Source organism: Varanus komodoensis, unplaced genomic scaffold, assembly GCF_004798865.1.
Source record: "Varanus komodoensis strain SLA01 unplaced genomic scaffold, ASM479886v1 scaffold29_1, whole genome shotgun sequence".
Taxonomy (NCBI): Eukaryota; Metazoa; Chordata; class Lepidosauria; order Squamata; family Varanidae; genus Varanus; species Varanus komodoensis.
The window spans coordinates 6,126,912-6,146,970 of record NW_025335759.1 but is presented as its reverse complement, the minus strand read 5'-3'; the positions used below and the strand labels follow the sequence as shown (position 1 = coordinate 6,146,970).

At 50.5% G+C, this 20,059-nt stretch overlaps 1 protein-coding gene across 3 annotated transcripts in view; it reads left to right on the top strand.

Moving 5' to 3' along the window:
* The window catches only part of E2F2 (E2F transcription factor 2), a 34,326-nt gene extending 15,705 nt beyond the window's left edge, over positions 1-18,621 (top strand). The window contains exons 2-7 of one of the 3 annotated variants that reach the window (XM_044435230.1): positions 9,121-9,226; positions 11,235-11,454; positions 11,968-12,126; positions 13,467-13,581; positions 14,142-14,289; positions 14,654-18,621. In XM_044435230.1, coding sequence (XP_044291165.1) covers positions 9,121-9,226; positions 11,235-11,454; positions 11,968-12,126; positions 13,467-13,581; positions 14,142-14,289; positions 14,654-14,898 — 993 coding nt within the window. In that variant the 3' untranslated portion in view covers positions 14,899-18,621. Of the gene's footprint in view, positions 1-9,120; positions 9,227-11,234; positions 11,455-11,967; positions 12,127-13,466; positions 13,582-14,141; positions 14,290-14,650 lie in introns of all 3 variants that reach the window. The other 2 variants (XM_044435229.1, XM_044435231.1) reach the window with 2 other exon arrangements.
* The last annotated feature ends 1,438 nt before the right edge of the window (positions 18,622-20,059 follow it).

Here is a 20,059-nt window from a genome sequence, read left to right as displayed (position 1 = left end):
TTGCCCCCAAGGGATTATGGGAGCATTGCCAAGGACTGCCAGCTTGGTTGAGGCCTTGTCCAGTCGAGGGTGTGCCGCTGTTGGCCTTGCTGGAAATGGAACGGGGAGGCAGGAGCCATCTCTTGTTTTCAGCACGTTTAAGGCAAAATCGCTTCTGCAAAATGCAAACAGTTCCTCTTGTTTGATGTTTTAATGAATGCTTAGAATAACGATGGCGGGACTTTCCGTCTTCCCTGCTCCTTCCCGCCGTCCTTCCTTGGCCACATCCTTCCTTGCCGCTGTGAAGGCACGGCCGCCGCCTCCCTCCCCCCCTTGCCCCATCTTTCTCTCCACTGCCATTCCTTGCTGGCCGTGGGCCTGCTGAGCTGCCTGGCTGGCGAGGGAGGAGGAGGCTGCCGTCCCTTTATCAATGCAGCAGCTTGCCCAGACAGCTGTCGAGCGGCTAATCCCACTGATGGCGGGGGAATGACAGGATTGCTCCACGTTGGGCCAGACAAAACAGCTGCTCCCGGGGCTGCTCCGAAGACTTCCTTTTGTCCTTTCCTATCCACCAGCCCCTCTGTCCCCACCCCGGGGAGGCTTGAATGCATCCACCTCCTTGTGGGAATCCAGGGCCAGGGTCGGTGGCTTCTGGCGACCCACATCTCTTACGCGCAGGGTCTCCGAGAGGGGGATTTTGGGCTCGCCCCTCGCTTGCAGATGTGGGGAATAAGGAAGTGGCACTTCTCCACCCCTCCACCCCCCCCCCATCTTACCCTTTTTCCTAAAGCTGCCCAGGAGAAGTGCAAGCTCCCCACTTGGAATGCTTGTGCTAACCCACCGGGGGCCTCCGGCTAGGGATGCCTTGAAAGTAGGTCAGCTTGCTCGCGGTGGGTTGCTAAGTGCATGCCTTCCTCACCAGTGTGAATCTGGGAGCTCCATGTTTGCCGCTGCATCCACAAGCGATGCGCGAGCACCCCGGGCTGGGTGGCGAAGGCAGAGCCCTGCTCCAGAGCTGACCGTTTATTGTTCTGGAAGAGGCGGTGGGAAAAGCAGTGCAAGCCCTTCCTATCCTGGCCCAAGGCGTGTTGCCCACTGAGGTGTGAATCCACCCGCTGAGGTGTGAATCCGCATCGCACGTCCGTCCCGCGGAGGCAGCCGCAGTGCACCCACAGGCTCTGTAGGCTGAACGTGTGTTCAAGCTTAGTGCAGGCCTGGCAGTTCAGAGGCGGGAAGGTTTGGTCTGAGCATCGCATCATCTACTGTTCCCCAAAGGGAAGTCAGTGAGTGTCACCATTGTTGGCCAGTTAGGCAAATGTGCCACAATCGCAGCTCTGAGAGCAAAAGCAAAGCATGTTTTCCAGAAATGCTCCCAATTTTGCATTTTGGTTTGCAAATTTGCATTTCCCAGGTTTGCTTTTTGGAATGTGTATTTTTGCTTATCACTCTGTGGAAGAAAGTACATAGTTTTGGTGTGCTCTCTTAAAAATGTACAGTTTTGTCTTATTTAAAACCTGTATTTTCCTTATTGATCTGAAATGGGAAAAACACAGAAACAAATGAAAAAATATCATGAGCTTCAGACTGGTTTTCAGAGAATCCAGATAATCATTAAAATGGCCTGTTTGCCCACCCCTAGTATCTTCTCAAAGTGTCATACACACGAGAAGCCACCTCTTTCTCATGGCAGGTCGGAGATAATTTCATTGTCAGATGGGGTGTGTGAGAAGGCATGAATGTGAGGTGATCGGAGTCGAGCGTCAAAAGCATTCTGCACGTGTTCGGATCTCTGGCAACAGTGGTCCTTCTCTTGCTGGGCAGTCCACTAAGTCAGCCTTCTCCAGCCTGGTGGCCTTCGGAGGCATTTGGACCACAACTCGCAGAAGCCCCATCCAGCTGGGCCATTGACTGGGAATTCTGGGTGTTGCAGTCCAAACATGTCTGGAAGGCACAAGGTTGGGGAAGGCTGAACTAGGTGGAAGGAAGATCCCTTACCCTCGATACAGTTATTTATAAAATGCTGCATGATATGGATGGCTTTCTTCCTCTCCAGCCATATTAGAAGTACTAGTTGGGACCACGATGCTTGAGAGAGAGCCTTCTTCCCGACCACCCTGCGTGGTTTCTGAAGTCACTGGATGGCATGTTGATGGTGCTTCCACATGGACATGGAGAACGGTTGTACACACATTTCATGAGGTTAGGACAGAAACCAGCTTTAATAGCGCTGCACTGTAAGTTCTCCACACCTCTTCCTTCTCTCTACCTTGTGGCCTCCAGCTTGTGCCCCAATCTCAAACCTGCAAGGTGAAAAGTGGCGAGTGCAACTGTTCCTTTCTGTGCAGCGAAATTCAGCTTCATGGTAGGAGAGGGTTCTGGCAGCTGGTCTTTGCTACACAGCTGCTCACCCAAGAGCGGCTGATGCAGCTGGTATGTAGGTGAGTTTTTGCAGATTTTATCAAGATGTTATCGAGAGCTCTCACTCATCACAGGAATGGTAGTCATGCCTCAACTATGCTCTGAAGGCTTTCCCCTGGTGATGGGCAGAAAAAGCTGGATGCAAGCATACAGCCCTTGATCGCTCGCCTCCTGCAGCCGCTCACCTTCAGCTCTGACTTCCTCCTGCTCCTCCCCTCTCAAACCTTAGTGGGGAATTAGCTGATAAGGGCTCTTTTTTCATGGGACAAATGTAACATACAGCCAGGGAATTTTATAGGGAGGATTAAAAGCCATTTATTTCCCCATGACTTCAACTTTTCCAGAATGCTGTATCTTCCCATTAGGTCACTTTTAGAAATCATTCCAGGGGTGAAGGGCCAGGTAGTGATTTATGAATACTTTGGTCTTAAACATGTTATTCATCCTAAAAGAAGATATTTCAGAATGGTTTTCAGGAAGAAAAAAGTGCTTTCCCCTCACCTGAGTTGTTACGGGGTTTTTTGCTTGATTGTTTACATCTCTGCTTGGAAGTAAGAAATATCGAGTGCCGTGAAGTTTTCTCCCAAGTAAGTGTGTGCGGTCTTGCACGCTTGATCCAGAATGGAGTATGGGGACGTGGGAAGCATCTCCAGCTCAGTTTTGCATAAACCTGTCTTCCCTGCTCTGGGGCCCTCCAGGCCTCTGGCGCTGCAGCTCCCAGCATTCCTGACCATTGTCTGTCCTGACTGAGGCTGGCGGAAGTTCATCAGGTATATTCCTTCTGCCTTCATGCCGCCAAGCAGGGCTTTGCAGGACTCCTAGATGAAGGGGTTTGGAACCTATTTCAGCCTGCAGACCAAATACCACTTCAGAATAGCTCTTGGGGGGGAGGGCGGGGGGACATCGTGGTAGTGGGTGGGACTGAAGGCAAAAGGGATGGGCCCCGAATATCAGCTTGATCTTGCATCTAGTGATGGAGCCTTAAGAGGATACGCTCAAGCTTTTGGAATGGGCAAAGACTGTGACTGTACCCACTGACTGTGGGTTGGGGGAAATGGTGACCGACCAGGGTAAGGGAGCATGGCCTGTTCCCAGTGCTCTATCTGGTCCTGGGGCCTGTGGTGCTGCACCCATGGAATGGATGGATGGATAGGTCACTAGACTGGAGAAACTCCATGCCTAACGCTGAACAGCCAAGAAAATATTCGGGTCAAAATTGGTGTCTGCCGGTGAGAGAGAGAGAGCCAACGGGGGTGTGCAACCCTGTGGCAGAAGGGTTGGCACCTCGACTTTGGCAGGCTGCTGGGCCCTCCCTGGATTGTCTGAACTGTCACAGCCACCTGTTACAGCCTCCGCCGAGTGTTGTGGCTGACAGATGCGCTGTATGGGAAGGGAGGGAAGAACGCGCACGTCTCCAAGGATGGCCCTTGTCTGTGATCTGCTGGGCCTAAAAAAGACGGGCGGGAGGAGAGGAGGTGCAGCAGATCTGTGCCGACGGCGTTCGGTTGGGCAGGTGCTTCCCATGTGGCGAGGTTTAACCATATGGGTGCCAGGAGAGGCTGCTGAATGGGGGGCACACGGGTTCACGTCTGCTGTCTTCAAAGGTTCCCGTTTGTTGTGCATTCAAATGGAACTGTATAAATAGGCTGACCCCATTTTTCAGCAGTCTGTTCTACTTGAGTACTTTTGTTTGAATTTGAGGTGTGTGTGTGTGCAGAATTTAAAGATAAAAACGTCTAAAGATCTGTACTATCGTTAAGTGAGGGTGCTGGGTACGTGTACCTATGGAGGACAGTAACTGAAAGCTACAGTGCCCGACAGGATACACAAGCCTGTCTTTATGAATGCTGATCACTCTTGCATTACTCCCTACATAGCTTCTTATATTTCTTTGTAAACATGAGGGCTAGAAACTTGATGCTTTTTGGTAAGAAAAAGAATCTGTATGTTGAATGAATTCTGTAGCCATCTTCTCCATGAAACTGTAAGACAGAACTGCACTGAATATGGGCGCCTTGAAATACTCTTGCTTTTAAGGCTTGGTATAGGAGAGTGAATTTCAGCTGGCGCTGCTTGTCACACAGGCTTGGGGAAAGCTGTGATTAGTCCAATCCCATTTTTGACACAGTGGTTAAAAATATGAGTGCCTCATCGTATTTTGCATCTGGTCACCCTAGCCAACGACTTCTTGTTGTGCCAGAAGAGTATCTTGTGGTTGGTTGCCTCTCTTAACTGCCAAGAGGGACCCTGGGGGTAGGGGGGGGGGGAGTCAGCCTGTACATGTTTCATGCTTGGCTGTCTGCATTTTTATTATTTCTTGTAAGCCACCCAGAACATTGCTACTGCACTAGGACAGTGGGGCAAAGTACCTTTTGATTTTGAATTCCTGAGATGGTACCAGCCATTTGATATTTTTCATGAAAAGAAACTTACAAAAACTGCTTCCCAGTTAAAAGTGTTTTAATTGGTTAATCAAATAGGTGGAAAGGTTGCAGTTGTCATTCAAATTCATATTCGCATACACAACCCATACATGCACAGCAGCTGATTGGCATTCATTTCCCCCACGGGATTCTCTGGTTTCAGCGCTTAAAGGATGGTAGAAGCCATAATTGGCACGATTTCCTTTCCACACAATGCAAGCACTTGGTGCCATTTAGCATTTCTCCCGCATTCCAGTTCTGCAGCCCGTTGCTTGCTCTGCACTTCCTTGAAGCTGCTTTGCCTCTTGATATTCCTGACCCTTGGCTTCCATGCCTCTTCTAGTCCTCAACCTGTGCCACACAACTGCCCCTGTCTCAAGGCCCTGTTTGTGGTTTTAAGTACAGCCCAATCAATAATGTTTCTCTCACGAAAGGTGGATTGTAACACGTTCTGACAGTTTGGCGTCTGAGCAGTTGGAATGTTTGTTAACATTCTGTGCTCTGCCGTCAATTCCTTAGCTCCATGTAGACCTGTCTTGCTCCTGCCTTCAGTCCTGGAATACCAGAAATACTTATTCAAGCTAGATCTGTTCGCAAGTGAAAGCATTCTTGCTCTGACCATGGGTGGTGTTGTCTGTTGTTGATGGATTTACATTGTGAAAGGAGTCCTGTTATCTCTTCACTCAAATTTTCTCCCCACCCCTGATAACACCTGCTGATTTTTTTTTACAAGTTTATACAGAAATCTCTTTGATTGGCTATGCTTGCAGGACTTCTGGGTAGAGAAGAGCAAACATCTAGAGATCTACCTTTTGCCCACCCCTGAACTAGACTAGAAATATTTTGTTTAATGTGTTGGTTTGTTTACAAACCAGGATTATAAATCAGGAGGGTAGCAGGTTCTGCTTCTTATTCCTGATACTGCTGTAGGCAGGAAGAGAAGGTGGTGCCAAGGGGTGGAGGGGAGGGAAAGAGTGAAGTTAGAGGTAGGGTGGGAATAGAAATAGCAAGACAGAGAGTTGAGAGGGACGGTAGGAGCAAAGCTTGGTTTGCTAAGGGAGAGGAATCACGAGGAAAGAAAGCATGAGCTAGAGGCAAGGAATTGAATGGTCAGAGAGCAAGGGAGCAAAGTGGGAGGGTCTCAAGACTTGCCTTTTCCCCCCTGGGTGTAAAAATTTAGACTTCCTTGTTCTGGCCAATGCAATGATGAATTTCATTGGAGAAGAATAGGGGAGAATGTTGCTCATTTCAGACAGCGTATCAAACCCTAGTTGAACTTCCAAACGTAGAGAGAAACCATGGTTTAGAGTTGCCTCCACTTCCTTTTTTCATTGTCATAATACTCAACCTTTAGCTACAATACTTCTCAGTGTCTGAGTAACAGCCTAGCCATGGTGAGTTGATTGCGATAACAAACTAGAGTGGAAATTATGGTATAGACCATGGTTATGGATCCTGACTTGATGGCTAAATCATGGATCATGATTGGTTGATCTGGACATTGCTTCTAACCATGGTTAAGGTTGTTCAGCCATGTTGGAATAAAGCTGCAAAATTCTCAGAAAAAGTTGATAGATGTCCTGAAAGATCAGACCAAAGGCCCTTCTAGGATCATGGCCACTCAGTGCCAACCAGACGCCCTGATGAGAAGGACATGAATGCAGTAGCAGCAAGCTGCTCATCTTGCCCAGCAAGTGGCGTGCAAGGCAGATGGCCTCTGACACCCAAGGTAATAGATAATCATCACGGCCAGTAGCCATTGATTGCTTTATCCTCCATCAGGTACCCGATTCCATGGCTTTTCTGGCCCGGTCAAGATAACCCAATCCATGCTGATTTATACCAGTCCTCTCTGCAGTTCCTTTTTCTGATTTGGTAGTATCTTTTATTCGGTAGATATTGAATTGTTTTTAATAGTGTGGCCACATTGAGGATGGACTGATAGAAAACTACCTCTGCAAATTAAAATTCTGAAAACCTGACAAGGGGAACTCGTAGAGCAGAAGCGTTTTTGTGCCCCCCGCCCCCATCCACCTTGAGCGAGGACGGGGGCAGCCGGCATGCTCCCCACTTGCCTTGGTCAGCTTCCTCCTGTGGACTCCGCAACCCAGTTCCCTGCCACCGCTGGTCTTTCGAGTGATCCGGTAGTGGGGAGAGGAAACACTTGGGGAGACTGGCAGGCGCATGGGAGCCGCCAAGCAGGAAGTGGGCAGGAAGCAGTGGGGGAGCTGGTTGCTTTGTGCTTTATTTGTTCTTGCTTTTCTGCTCGTTGGCTTTGGTGCCCTGCTGCCGCTTGCCGCTGGAAAGGGCAACAGCAGATGTCTACCAGGAGTTGACACTCTCGTGGCAGCAAGCCCTCTTCTCTATGGCCTGCCCTGGCGGAGCAGCTGCAGGTTTTTCGAATCAGCTGTTAATAACAGGCTGTGACTTGTGTGAATTCTCTATCGCGAGCCTCTTTCTCTCTCTCAATCCCTCTCTCTGAGACACTGGACAAGGCGCTTTCTTGGCACAAGGGCATTGCTAAAGCCCCGATCCTGAAGCGCTGCAGCCCTGCCACCAGCTTCCCTCAAACCTTCTGCTCTCCTGGGCAAGCGTCCAAGCTCTACAACTGCTCAGGGAAGTGTGCAGGTTGCTTGGAAAGACCAAGAAAAGCCTAGGAGTGCTGCACGGCTCAAGCTGGATTTTGCAACCTGTATGGAGTGTGTAGATCAAATGAATTTGCATTCTCCCCATGGAGTTTTAAGACGCAAGAGTGCAGCATGCATCTTGCCGAAGCAGGGAAGAAAAATCTAGGTCCTTGGACCCTCAGTCTGCCCCCACCCGTGTTGTCTAATCCAGGGTTTCAGGCAAAGATCTTCCTTCTGTTCAAAACTCCTGGTGTGTTATTAGCAACTTCATTTAAAAACAAAGCAAAGCACCAGCTTCTTGATGATGGGTATCGCTTGCTGTCCTTGCTCCTTAGACAGCGCGCACCCTTTCCTGCTGAGATGCAGAGACCAAGTGCACGAGTGTTGCCTGCATGCTGGTGACCCCCACCGCAAACCTCCAGGTGGTCTCAAGCCAACTGTTTCACGCAGAAGTTTGAAAGCATGGGGGATAAGAGGGCAGCCTGTGGGGACCCTAGAACACAGATCCTCAGTCCTGCATGCCAAATCTGTCTGCCATAATTTGGGGTCCTAATCTGTCAGAGTTCCCTAGGCCTCTTTCCCCAACTGTCAATTGTTTGGTGGAGTCCCAATGTTTATGTGGCTTCTTTCCATTTTTAAGGGTTGAAATGCCTCTCCTAAGGCCTGGTTACTGGCAGCAAAAACTTGACGATAAAATATAACAATGGTTTCACTCGGGACTCTGCACCTTTTCTGTTGTGCCTGCCCTGTTTTGCCTTTGGATCTGTCCACCATTGGAATGCAGCCCCCCTTCCCGGCTTCTCCGAATTGTAGTTCAAAATAGCTGGAAGATAGTGGGTTGCCTGCCTTGGGGAATATCAAAGACTTGCTAACCATCAGCAGTAGAATGGAGCAATAATTGAGGATTAAACAGCTGCTGGAAGAAGAAAGCATCTGCTGTGTGCATGTGGAAAGAGTGTTCCATGGCCCAGGGGCCAACACAAACAAGGCTCTGTTTTGCATGTCTACCACACCACTAATAATGATGGAAAGCTAGAGGAGGGCCTCTGCTGTAGATCTTAATGCTTGGGCAGGCTTATAGGGGAGGAGGTAGTTCTTCAAGTATTGTGGGCTAAACTGCTGAGATTGCAATCTAGAGTATGCAAACTTGGGAATATGCCTTACAGAACACAGGGGGATGATTCTGGGTAACATGCATAGAATATGTTAAGACCAGCACTGTTGAGCTGAGCCTGGAAAACAAACATCATACCTAGAAACAGGCATGACTTGGCTTTGTTTGTTAAAGGGCAAAACCTTGATCTTATCTGATCAGAAGCCTGGATTTTCAGTAATTCTCAGACAGAGGCCTGAACCTGTAGTAACAGGGAGATAATTTAATCAACCAAAAACTTTCCCTTACTGATAATTATTAGCAATATTAGTGTATTATTATTTCCACTATTATGATTTATCTTGTTTTTCACTGAACTCCTGAGAGGTGGTCTAATGTTTTATTCTGATTTTCCTCCTGGACTATTTTCTGTTATAGATGATGAACAGATCTTACTGTGTGCCTGATAAGAGAAATGGAAAACCTGCAATGCAGCTTTGGATAACCAGCTGGGGCTTGTTCTGCTCTTTGAACTTCTTGCAGGAGCCTAACTGGCAGTCTCTCTCTCATTCCTCTGCAGGCCAAACGGAAGCTCGATCTCGAAGGAACTGGCCAGCAGTGCCTCCCAGAATTCCGGACCCCAAAGGGCAAGGGAAGGACACTCCCACCCATCCCAAGCCCCAAAAGTAGGTGGGACCAGAAGTACTGGATGGCAGATGTGGGGGGCAATGTGGCAGTCTTTCGTTGTTAAATCGGGGTGGGGGACTTTTCTTAGCTCAAGGGCCACATCTCCTTTGAGACCAACTTCTGGGGTCACATGCCAGAGGTGGGGTGACCCCTGAGAAAGGGAGCAGGATTAAACTGAAGCAGGGGTGCTCCCCGCTGCCTCTCTCATCTGTTCCTACACTTACACACACACATTTTCCCACACACGTTTATACACATACAACACACATGTTTATTCGTGTTTATCCGAGCAGGTGTGCAATCAATCCAGCCTCTTAAGCGGCCACTTAGCTGATCACTCAAAAGGCCTGAACTGCCTCTCGAGGTGACCACTTAGCAATATCTTGTGCGGCTCTGCTTTTCTTCCGTTCAGCCTACAAGCAGCATGGCTCTTAGCAGATCTGCAGAAGCTTCATTATATAGAGTCAGGCCACTGACTGATGGGGGCTGGCATCTTTTTTTTGACCCTACAGGCCTCTCCAAACAAGGATGCAGCATCCTTCCCTTTGGGACATTTTACAGCATTGAGGAATAAATTTGGGGGAGCTGCCTGCTACTCCAGCACAGTGAAATGGAGCAAAGCCTGTTCTGTCTTTTTAAAACCAAGCTTAACTATTGCCCCCTGCTTTCTTGTCTGATGGTTAAGACGCCTGCTTTAACATACTAAAAGAAAGTCTGTCCCAGCCGACCCCCATTTTTCATGGGAGACTAATGGCCTCAGGAAAGCAGGGCACATTTTCAAACTAACATGATTACAACCACATGTGCAGCAGAAAAGGAGACCAAGTGTGCCGGCAGAGGGAGCTCTCTCTGTTTTTTGACAAGAGGAAGCCATTGAAACAGCTTGGAGAAGCAACCGAAATACAGATGCCCCCCCCCCCCCATCAATTGCCCCATAGAGGCCAGAGTGGAGCAGCTGTGCGTAAAAGAGGACGGGAGCTGCTTTGAATAGCTGTGGGGAAGAGGGATTTCAGCAGTGTCACTTAGGGGGCTGCCAGGGAAGGGGTGAGGAGCCCCGTTCTGTTTTATATCTGGCTGCTCCAGGTAGGAAGTCTGTTTGGGTCAGCGGCGGGCAGCATGTCGCCCGCAGTCCACATGGGGCCCCCGGCCTGGTTTTGCAGTCACCGCTATTTCCACCAGGCTAGCGTGTTTGCTGAATTTGAGAGCTGCTGCAGAGAGAATGCTGGACTGGGACTCGGGAGAATCTGAGTTTATTCATTTATTTGCAATATTTTTATCCCATCCTACACAATCCAATTGTCCCAGGACAGCTTGCAAAATAAATAAGCAATAAGTACACAAGCAATGAAAAATACAATAATGAAACAAAAGAACTAACTGCAACTGAGAATATTAATAACACCAAATTAAAATTATTGAAATGTTGGGCCAATGAAAAGGTTCAGTTCAGTTCCCTGCTTGGCACTGAAGCTGACTGGGTGACTTTGGGCTAATCGTTCACTTGCAATCTAGCCTGCCTCACAGGGCTGTTGTGAGGAAAAGAGGCAGAGGAGGAGAACCATGTATGCCATCTTTGGCTCCTTTGATGAAACTCTGGGGTGTAAATGTCCCAATGAAACACCAAAATACGGCAGTGAAAATATCGATGTTTCCCTTTTAGACAAGGCATGGGGAAAACATGCATCATGTGCTCGGTGCAAAATCATGCTCCAGAAGCACATTTGGCAGTGTGGAGGCGGCAGCTTGGGGAGGTTGGTGGCGCGAGTCCCCCTGGGGTGAGCAACTGGTCCCCAGAAGTTGCCTCCCCCAGTTTCAAGGGGGTGTGGCTGTACTGCTTGTCCTTGGGCCACTAAGGAAGACAGCCTGGGCCTGATCCATTTTGTCCTTCTACCTCCTTTTGCGAGCGCGACCCGCTTGTCGAAAGAGTGTTGCTCGGCTGGAAACTGGGGAGCCGGAATTGCCACACTTCTTGCTATGTTCTGATGATTCTCTGGCATTGCTCTCCAGCCCCCAAGTCGCCTGGCGAGAAGACCCGCTACGACACGTCCCTCGGCTTGCTGACCAAGAAGTTCATCCACCTGCTCAGTGAGTCGGAGGATGGTGTGCTGGACCTGAACCGGGCTGCCGAGGTGCTGGATGTCCAGAAGCGCCGCATCTACGACATCACCAACGTCCTAGAGGGGATCCAGCTCATCCGGAAGAAATCCAAGAACAACATCCAATGGATGTAAGTGCCTTGGGCACCCGGGACCTCAGGAATTGATGCTGGATGAGAAGCCGGATCTAGCGGATGGGAATGGTCACGCTACATCATCCTCCCCCAAACTGGTGCCCTCCATATGTGCTGGATTGCAGCCCAAGTGCTTCCTCTGTGGGAAAGGGCGGTTCAGAGGTTTGCCAGGGGGCAGAGGAGGGCCTTCTCAATGGTGGCCCCTAAGTATGCAATGTTCTCCCTCAACTATTATTATATCAGCTGCTATTTGTCTTCTTTTACCAATGAATGCCCTCCTTCCCACTCGTCTCCTTTACAAGCAACGGTGCACAGTATCAGTGTCCTTAACTACTTTTTAACGTTTCCCTTTTCAAAATAAAAGGACATCTTTGAACTCTGTATCGGCTCAGAGACACCCTCCATGGTGCAGGATTCTGAAACCCAGCGTTGGCTCAGGCGTTTCCCGTGCTGCAGCTCAGGCTCTGGGTTCACCGACGGTAACACTAACTTGCTGAACTTGCCACGCAGGGGCACGGGGATCTTCGAGGATTCCTCCGTCACCATGAAGCAGCAGGCCTTGCGGCAGGACCTGGCGGAGCTCTCCAAGACCGAGCGGGTGCTGGAGAAGCTCATCCACGAGTGCACGCTGCAGCTGAAGCACCTGACCGACGACGAAACCAACCAGAGATATCCTTTCGAGGGCTGGGATCGTGGGGGAGAATGGGTGGGAGGACTGTGTCTCCAAAATGGTCAGGCGGCACAGCCCTGGCAGGACTACACTATTTGAGTGTAGGCCATGGGGGTGTGACTTACTTGCAGAGCACTCCTCACCCCTTGCAAGTTGTTCCAGCCAGGACGGGAGTGGGGAGTTCTTTCTTTTTCCTCTTTCCGTACGGATCTTTTTCCTCTTCTGCCATCATCCCTTACCTTTGCTTCTAAGGCATAAAATGGTTCGTCTTTTGACGCAGTGCTTCCTGTACGAAGGTGGCTGTTTTTGTATTGGAATATTGGTGAGCGTGCAAATCTGTAACTCCCACGCACGCTCTTGGAAATGAACGGTAGCCCACAGTCCCTTCAGAGGTGATGGGTCTGTTCTGAGACTCCTTTCTGTGCATCCAAGTTGACTGAGTGCAAGTCTTCCCTAATGCTGATGGCATCCATCCATCCATCCATCCATCCATCCATCCATCCATCCATCCATCCATCGTTCAGTTCATACCCTGCCTTTTCCCTGCAAGGGCTCAAGGCAGCTTACATCCTCCTCCTCCTCCTCCAGCTTATCCCCACAACAACCACCCTGTGAGGCGGGTTGGGCTGAGGGTCTGTGACTGGCCCCGAGCCACCCAGTCGGCTCCATGGCTGAGCGGGGACTCGAACCCGGGTCGCCTGAGTCCCAGTCCCACGCTCTTAAGCACTGCACCGCCCTGGCTCTCATAAAGATCTAATGTCTGAGGTTTTTTCCAGCTCATGGCATGATCTGGGAACTGTGAGGATTTCTGACGCTGAGCGATCACACACAGCAGTGGTGCTGAGTCCCAGGTCCACAGAGCAGGTCTGGCTTGCCCACGGCGTCCCTCTGGGCTCCCCCAGCGAGCATACCCCATCTGTCCTGCAACCTCAATAGATGGCTGATTTCCCAGCTCATTTTTTTCCTGTTCCCCAAGTCTGAAAGGTTTATTTACTGGCAGTGAGAGCTTTATGCTGAAACGTGCAGGTATTTTGGCACGGCCTCGGCTGCCTTCAGCCCTGCCCCTCCCTGGCATGAGGCCCCCACGAGCTTCCCCACGATGGAATGCTGCCCTTGGACTCAAAGGCATTTGACACATACAGAGATGCTCCCTGGTGGAGATGAAGATACTTGGCTCTCTGCCTGCCTGCAGGATCCTCACGCTCTGCCCATCTCTGGTGGGAGATCCAAAGACAGGACATGTGGCTTTATTCTCAAGGAGTAAAGGCTTTCTCTGGTGGGTCAGCAACTTGGGGAGGTCTCTGTTCTTTCCCTTATCTTCCACCCCCTGGCGTCTTACGCTAGCATATGTGACGTATCAGGATATCCGTGCCATTAGCAACTTCAACGAGCAGACGGTGATTGTGGTCAGAGCCCCGCCAGAAACTCGGCTGGAAGTGCCAGATATCTGTGAGGTGAGCAGTTCTGGACAGACTTGGTGGATGGGTGGGCCAGTTCTCCTTGGCTTTTCTCTGAGTAAGGAAGCAAATCATGCTTGGTCCCCAGCTCTTCTGCACTGAATAAGCAGAGGCAGGAAGGCAACTTTTGCTGACGGACTTGGCTGGGAAGCATGGAGCGGAAAGGCCTTGTGCGAGCAGATCAAGAACGATGAGGCTTCGCAGCATTGCAAGACCCAGAGCTCACCAGGGGGCTAACTGACAGCTGCCCTGTGCCTCCCTGGAGAAAGTGTCCTGGCTCCAGAGCTGCCATCTTAATTCCCCACAGTGCCCCAGAAGGGTGCCACATGCCTGGGCATTGTGGGAAGCTGAAATGGCTGCTCCTAGATCCAGCTCTTTTCTGGTGCTACCACCAGGTAGTAGGAGGGGGCCAGTGACAAGGTGCTTTGCCCAAGGCCCCCTGTAAACAACTCTACTGGGCCCTTTTGTGGTGGGGCAGTGAGGAGGGACACCAGAATCCAAGAGGGCACCGGGCTGGGAAGGCAGCTGCGGTCTAACGCTGTTTCCCCTCTGTCCAGGAGAATGTCCAGCTCCACCTGAAAAGCACCAATGGTCCTATTGAGGTGTACCTGTGTCCTGAGGAAATCCTGGAGGAAAGTCCTGCCAAGGAGGGCAGCTTCCCGGCTCCTTTGCACCCGGAGAGTAGCAATCCCTCGCCAGCGAAAGGTAACGCAGGAGGTTCCGTGGGGCGTGACCCCTTGGCACCCGTGGGACAATTTGCTTTGGAAGATGTGTGTTGCTGCTTTCCACCGGCCGTCTCCAAGCCGGCTTCTGCACAGGGCCAGCTTTGATCCAAAGACTCCCCCTCTGGTGTTGGGCTCCTGCTGCTTATCTGGGGACAGTGCCAGACGCTTGGGACTGGGAGTCGCCCCTTTAGTTTCCCACAGTGCTCTGTAGGATAGCATCCTTAGGGGCATTTAAAATGGCAGCTCCCCGTCCTGGCCTTCGGAAGGGTACCTAGAGCTGCTGATGCTAGAGGTGCCCCCCTTCTGCTCTCTCACCCACTGCCTTTCTCCCGTTTCCCCAGCAGAGTCCGTGAAGATGGAACTGCCAAGCTGCCTGATGGAAGGAGAAGATGGCTTCCTGGAGCTGCCCCAGCACCTTTTGCAGCAGACGGAGGACCAGCTCCCTTCCGCCTCCTACAGTGACGCGGGGCCATTTGTCAGCTTCTCCCCGCCTCTCGACCACGAGGACTACTTGTGGGGCCTGGAGGAGGGGGAGGGCGTGAGCGACTTATTTGAGGCCTACGACTTGGGTGACCTGCTGAAGAACTGACTCCGGGGCTCCTGCTGCTTCTTACGGTGCTACCGATCCACTCGCGTGCATGCATGGACGGCCACCGCAGGCCTCGGGCCCCTGGCCTGGCGGCACGTGGCTGTGGAGCTTTCCCTGGCGCTCCTCCCAGGCTTTCCGGAGGCCGTCAAGGGCTCTGGTTCTCCCCACTCCGACGCCGTGTGGAGGCCGAGAGTTGCTATAGGCAGCCTCTGGCTTCTGCCTGGCCTCCCAGCTCCTGTTAGGAATCCTTGGTGAGTATCGTGAGCTTGAAGGGCGATTCCCGCCTGGGGTGAGGCTTGGCAAGTTCCTCAGGTGGCCAGCCACCTCTCCCTGGAAAGCACGCTCTGCTTCCTGCTCGTGTTCTGCGTGCAGCACTCGCCCGGAGAGAGAAGAGTGCTGCCAGCAATTTGGCGCAGGTTCTGGGTGTTGAAGGAGCCGCCACTGCTGGGCTGTAGGGGGCTGAGAATGAGCCGCCGCCTTGGCTCCACTTTCTGGCGCTCTGGTCCCATCTAGGGGGCTTGAACGCTGAGTAACCACAGGGCAAGCTGTCTGAAGAATGAGGGCTGGCAGTGCCGTGTGTCGGAGCCAGCAGCGTGCTCGGGTGATGCTTGTGGGTTTGGGAGCCTTTGTGACTTCGGGTGCCTAGCCTTCCCCAGGGTTTGCTGGGAGACCCCAGCATCGCCCTCCTCCGATGCGTTAATCCTTTCATGAATGCATCGCACGGCTTTCTGTTTCGGGGCAGCAGCTGGAACTCCCTTCGGAACTTAATGCAGTGGGTGCAATGAGGAGAGGTGGGCTTATTTTCTTCGGGCTGCTAAAGGCCAAGTGTTGGCCAACTTGCAGCCCTCCAGATGTTTGGCCTACAGCTCCCGTCAACCGTCACCATTGGCTGTGCTGGCTATGGCTGATGGGATCGTGGGCACAGACCTCAGGAAGGCCACAATTTGCCCTGCTCTGCCTAAAGGCTGGGGTCTAAATGAGCAGCGATCTGTATGAAAGAAGCCAATCCATATCCCTGAATTGGATCCAGACACGCTGATCTCCTGTTCATCTCTGAAGAGAGCAAATCTCCGCTGTGGCTGCTCCCCTCTGGGTGGGAGCCATTCCAGGGTGACCAGCTCCATTCCTCATTTCTCTCTGATGCATGTTTCTTCTCCCAGCACCTGCATTCCAGGTGTTTTTGCACCTGACGTGCTACCCTCCCCCCATGGACCTGAAGGAACATTTGCTTCCAGCCACAGAAGGCTTGGCTCTCTTGCAACGGTCTCCTTCAGCCCTTGTCTTCAGCCATACCCTGTCCATGGAAACTTGCTTGGAAGATGGAATTTTCATTTATTTTTTCTAATGGCAGATCCAGATGTTTTCAGTCTCCCCATGCAAATCCTCATATCCTGAAATAAGAGGGGCTTCATTCTCATTACAGTGCCTGGTTAATCATTTGGCCGCCACAACTGCATGACTGATCAGCTGCTTAATTTGGTCCAGCAAGCGAGAGAAGCGTGCTTTTCCCCTCCCTTCGGTTAGGACCAGGCAATGGAGCAGCTGAGAGAGATTTTGCTTGGGCTGACATCCACAGCTGTAGAAACATATTTCATTCTCCCCCAGAAGGGGATGCTGCTGTCCTGTCTGTGCTTATTTAAAGAAGCATTGCGAACAGCATCTGGTACCTGAAGCTGTGTTTGCATTAAGCTCGCCAGGCAACCGTGGGCTGTGAGCAGAGCGGCAGAAGTGGGGAGACATCCCTTTGGGATAAGCCGCAGTTGAGCCTCCAGTTTTCCCTAGATGGTATGGGGCAGAAAATCTGCATGCAGGGAAGCTGTTTTTAGTGGCAGTCTTGCAACTTGTGCAAGGTGCGCATTCGCCCTGGTGTGGCACCAGCTATCGATAGTGAAGCCGTGCTTTCTCAGGGAACAAAGAATTCACGTTTCTGCTGCTCTTGATCAAATGGCCTATTGGGCAAGGCTGGCCCCCAAGTGCTCGCGCTCGCTCTCTCTCTCTCACCTTGGCTAATCAAGCACCACTACCTTGCATTTCACACCTCACTTGCATTTTCTTCCAAAGGGCCCCACCTGCCCTTCAGTGGGGAGCTGCAGAAAAATTCAGTTCCACCTCTTTCCCCTCCCTTTGCCTTTTCAGTTGTCTTAGACTTCAGTCCCAGCCAGCATGGCCCATGTTCAGGAATGCTGGGAGTTGTAGTCCAAAACATTGGAGAGACACCAGGACAGGGAAAGCTGCTTTAGTTGGTGGCATTGGCTGCTCTCATTAGCACATGTGTTTTATGGTGGGGCATCTTTGGAGCAAGGAGTGTCGGGGGCACTTACTCCAAAAGTAAAGAGGCCTTGGTGTGTTTGAGTGATGGACAACGGGGTAGAGGCTGTGCTAATGCAGGAGTGATTCCACTTGTATGCAGGGCTGGAACACCTCTGGGTGAGGATTTGCTTTCTGGCTGCAGAGGGCTTGTGCGATCAAGCTCAGTTATTCCTTTGAGCATCCTTCCCTTTATGAATTCTGTCCTGAGCAAATCATTCCCAGCTGAAGATGTTGTGCAGCCAGGAGGTCTAGGACCGAGCAGGCCGGCTTCTTCTGGTTGGTAGACAGGTCCTCCGGAGCTCCGAGTTGGACCAAAGCCATCCCTGCTGCAAGGAGACCAGACCTCAGTAGCCAGCCTTTCCCAGGGGGCAGCCCCGCTTTGCACAAGACGACACGAGCCACCGGGCTTCTGTTGCCCTGCCTTGGTGCACCCCCGTCTCTTCCAGCTGGTTCCCTTCAAGTTGCTCTTTCCCCATTCAAGACCCACCACACCAAGGGGACGGATGCTGCTCATGGTCTGCCGGTTGCCAACCACCCAACAGGAGTTCAGGGATCTCTTTTTCGGAAAATGGGTAAATCCTGGGTGAAAATGCCACAGTGCTGTGTGTGTGTGTGTGTGTGTGTGTGTGTGTGCGCACGTGTGCACACATGTTTTGCTTGGAGGCGTTCCTCTCTTGCCACAAAAGGATACTTAAAGGGCTCTGTACTGTGTACCAGTTTGAAAATAAGCTTTTTAAACAGAGGTCTCTTGATCGATTGCGTTGTGTAAAAAAGTCCCTTACTTTGTACATAGAAAAATGGATGGTAGGTTTGGAGAACCTCCATTTGTTTCTTAGTAATCATTCTACAGTGTTCTGTTGATTGTAAATGCTTTGGAACTTGGTTTGTAGGATAATTAGTCGTTCATGTTCCTCGTGTGCTGTTTTTTGAGGGTGTTTGGCTGTTGAACCAGCTTCGTAAGCTAGATTTGAATATGGCCTGAGCATGCATTAAGAATGAATTTCAGCTCAGCTTTGATCTTAATTGAGTGCGTGTTCATCAAAAGGATGGGAGGGGAATATTCCTTCGCATAGCTTGGTGCTTTCTTTGTCTTGTACGAAATGAAAATCTTTGAAACTCCTTCCAAATGTATTTGGCCCAGCTCTGCAACTGTGGCTCTTGTCTTAATATTGTAAAAGTTGTACATAATTATTGCACTGTATTTATAATGGAAACCATCTTCGACACTGTTCTGTGTGGGTTTTGTTCTGTTTTTTGAAACTATTTAAAAAGTATTCTAGGGCTTTTCTGTGTTGTTGGCTTGCCCTTGTGGCTGGAGATACATGCGGGGTTTGGTTTTTTGTTTTAAACTTGAGGCACTTGATGATGTGAAGAACAAAAAAATAAATAAATTTTTTGAACCAAGAAAGATTATAAGCTCTTTTGCACAGCCACATATTCTTGCTATTTTAAACTAAAGATCATAAGAACCATTCCCAGATCCATTTGCACAATGTCTGCACAATTATTGTGATATTTCTGGCGACCTAATGAAGCTCTTACACTAATAAGGAATTTGCTGGGTTGATCACGCACGTCTCCCCAGACTGGTCCCCACAGAATTCCAAAAGTGATACCTGCCCCTCAGACGTGAACTTCAGCTTCAGGAAGGCTCCTGGCAGAAAGCAGCAGTGATGTGAAACAACTCTGAAAGTGAAAGAACAAAGAAACCAAAAGCATGTCCACAGAAGAATTACAGAGCTTCATGGTTAATGATGAAAAAAAACAAAACTGAAAGCTTTAACATCCCTCAGCTCAGTCATCAATTCAAAGGGAAATTGCAGCCAAGAAATTCAAAGACAGACCTGGAAAGGCAGCAATGAAGGAACTAGAAAATATCAAGGATACTTTACTGGATACGAAGCAAGGTCAAGATCATCCAAACTCTTGTATTCCCAATCACTATCTATGGGAGTGAAAGATGGACTATGGGGGGGGGGGGAACCAGACAGGAAGAATATTGATATGTTCAAAACATGGTGCTAGAGAAAGGCTTTGGGAATACCCTGGACTGGCAGAAAGACAAGTGAGATCTAGATCAAATCAAGCCAGAGCTTTCTCTAGAAGTAAAAATGGGGCTGTCATACTTTGGACACCTCCAGAGAAGGCAGGGCTCCCTGGAGAAGACAATCCTGCTAGGGAAAGTTGAAGGCAGAAGACGAAACGGAAGACCAGCTATAGCATGGATTGGAAGCCGCAGCCTTGAACTTGGAAAAGCTGAATGGAATTCTCCTGGACAGGGCATTGCGGATTGCTTTCATTCCTAGAGTCGCTGTAAGTCGAAGACAACTTGACAGCACCTAACAAGAAGAATAGGGCTGCTGCATCACCTGCCTTGGTTTATCCTGGGGTTTGAGGGTCAGGGAGAGGAAGCAGAGAAGCAGAGTTCTTTGGAGAGGCAGAAGTGCACGCAGTTCTGGGGGACCTGTGGAAAGATTAATGACCTCCGCCCTGTCCCAGAACGACCCCCATAACCGGCTACTGCTTCATTAGAGGTGGGCGTGCAGGAGGCGAGTATACAGATAAAGGGACATCAGTTCAGAGAAAAGTCTTGCAATGTGGAGCGCTCCAGGTCAAGGTGGTTCCATTTCATTTCCTCTTCCATCTGGTTTCCTATTTCTCCCCTGCCTGGTCACCGCCCTCAACAGTGGGCCTTCCAAGACCATGTAGTTTTCTCAGCCATCACTGAGATGAGCTTGGGGGCAGACGGATGGATATTATACTCGGCAGGAGTGGGGAAATCATGTGCACCTCCAGAGCTTGGACTGCAATTCCCACTACCCTGCCTTGGACCCATTTGTTGGGGTTGTTG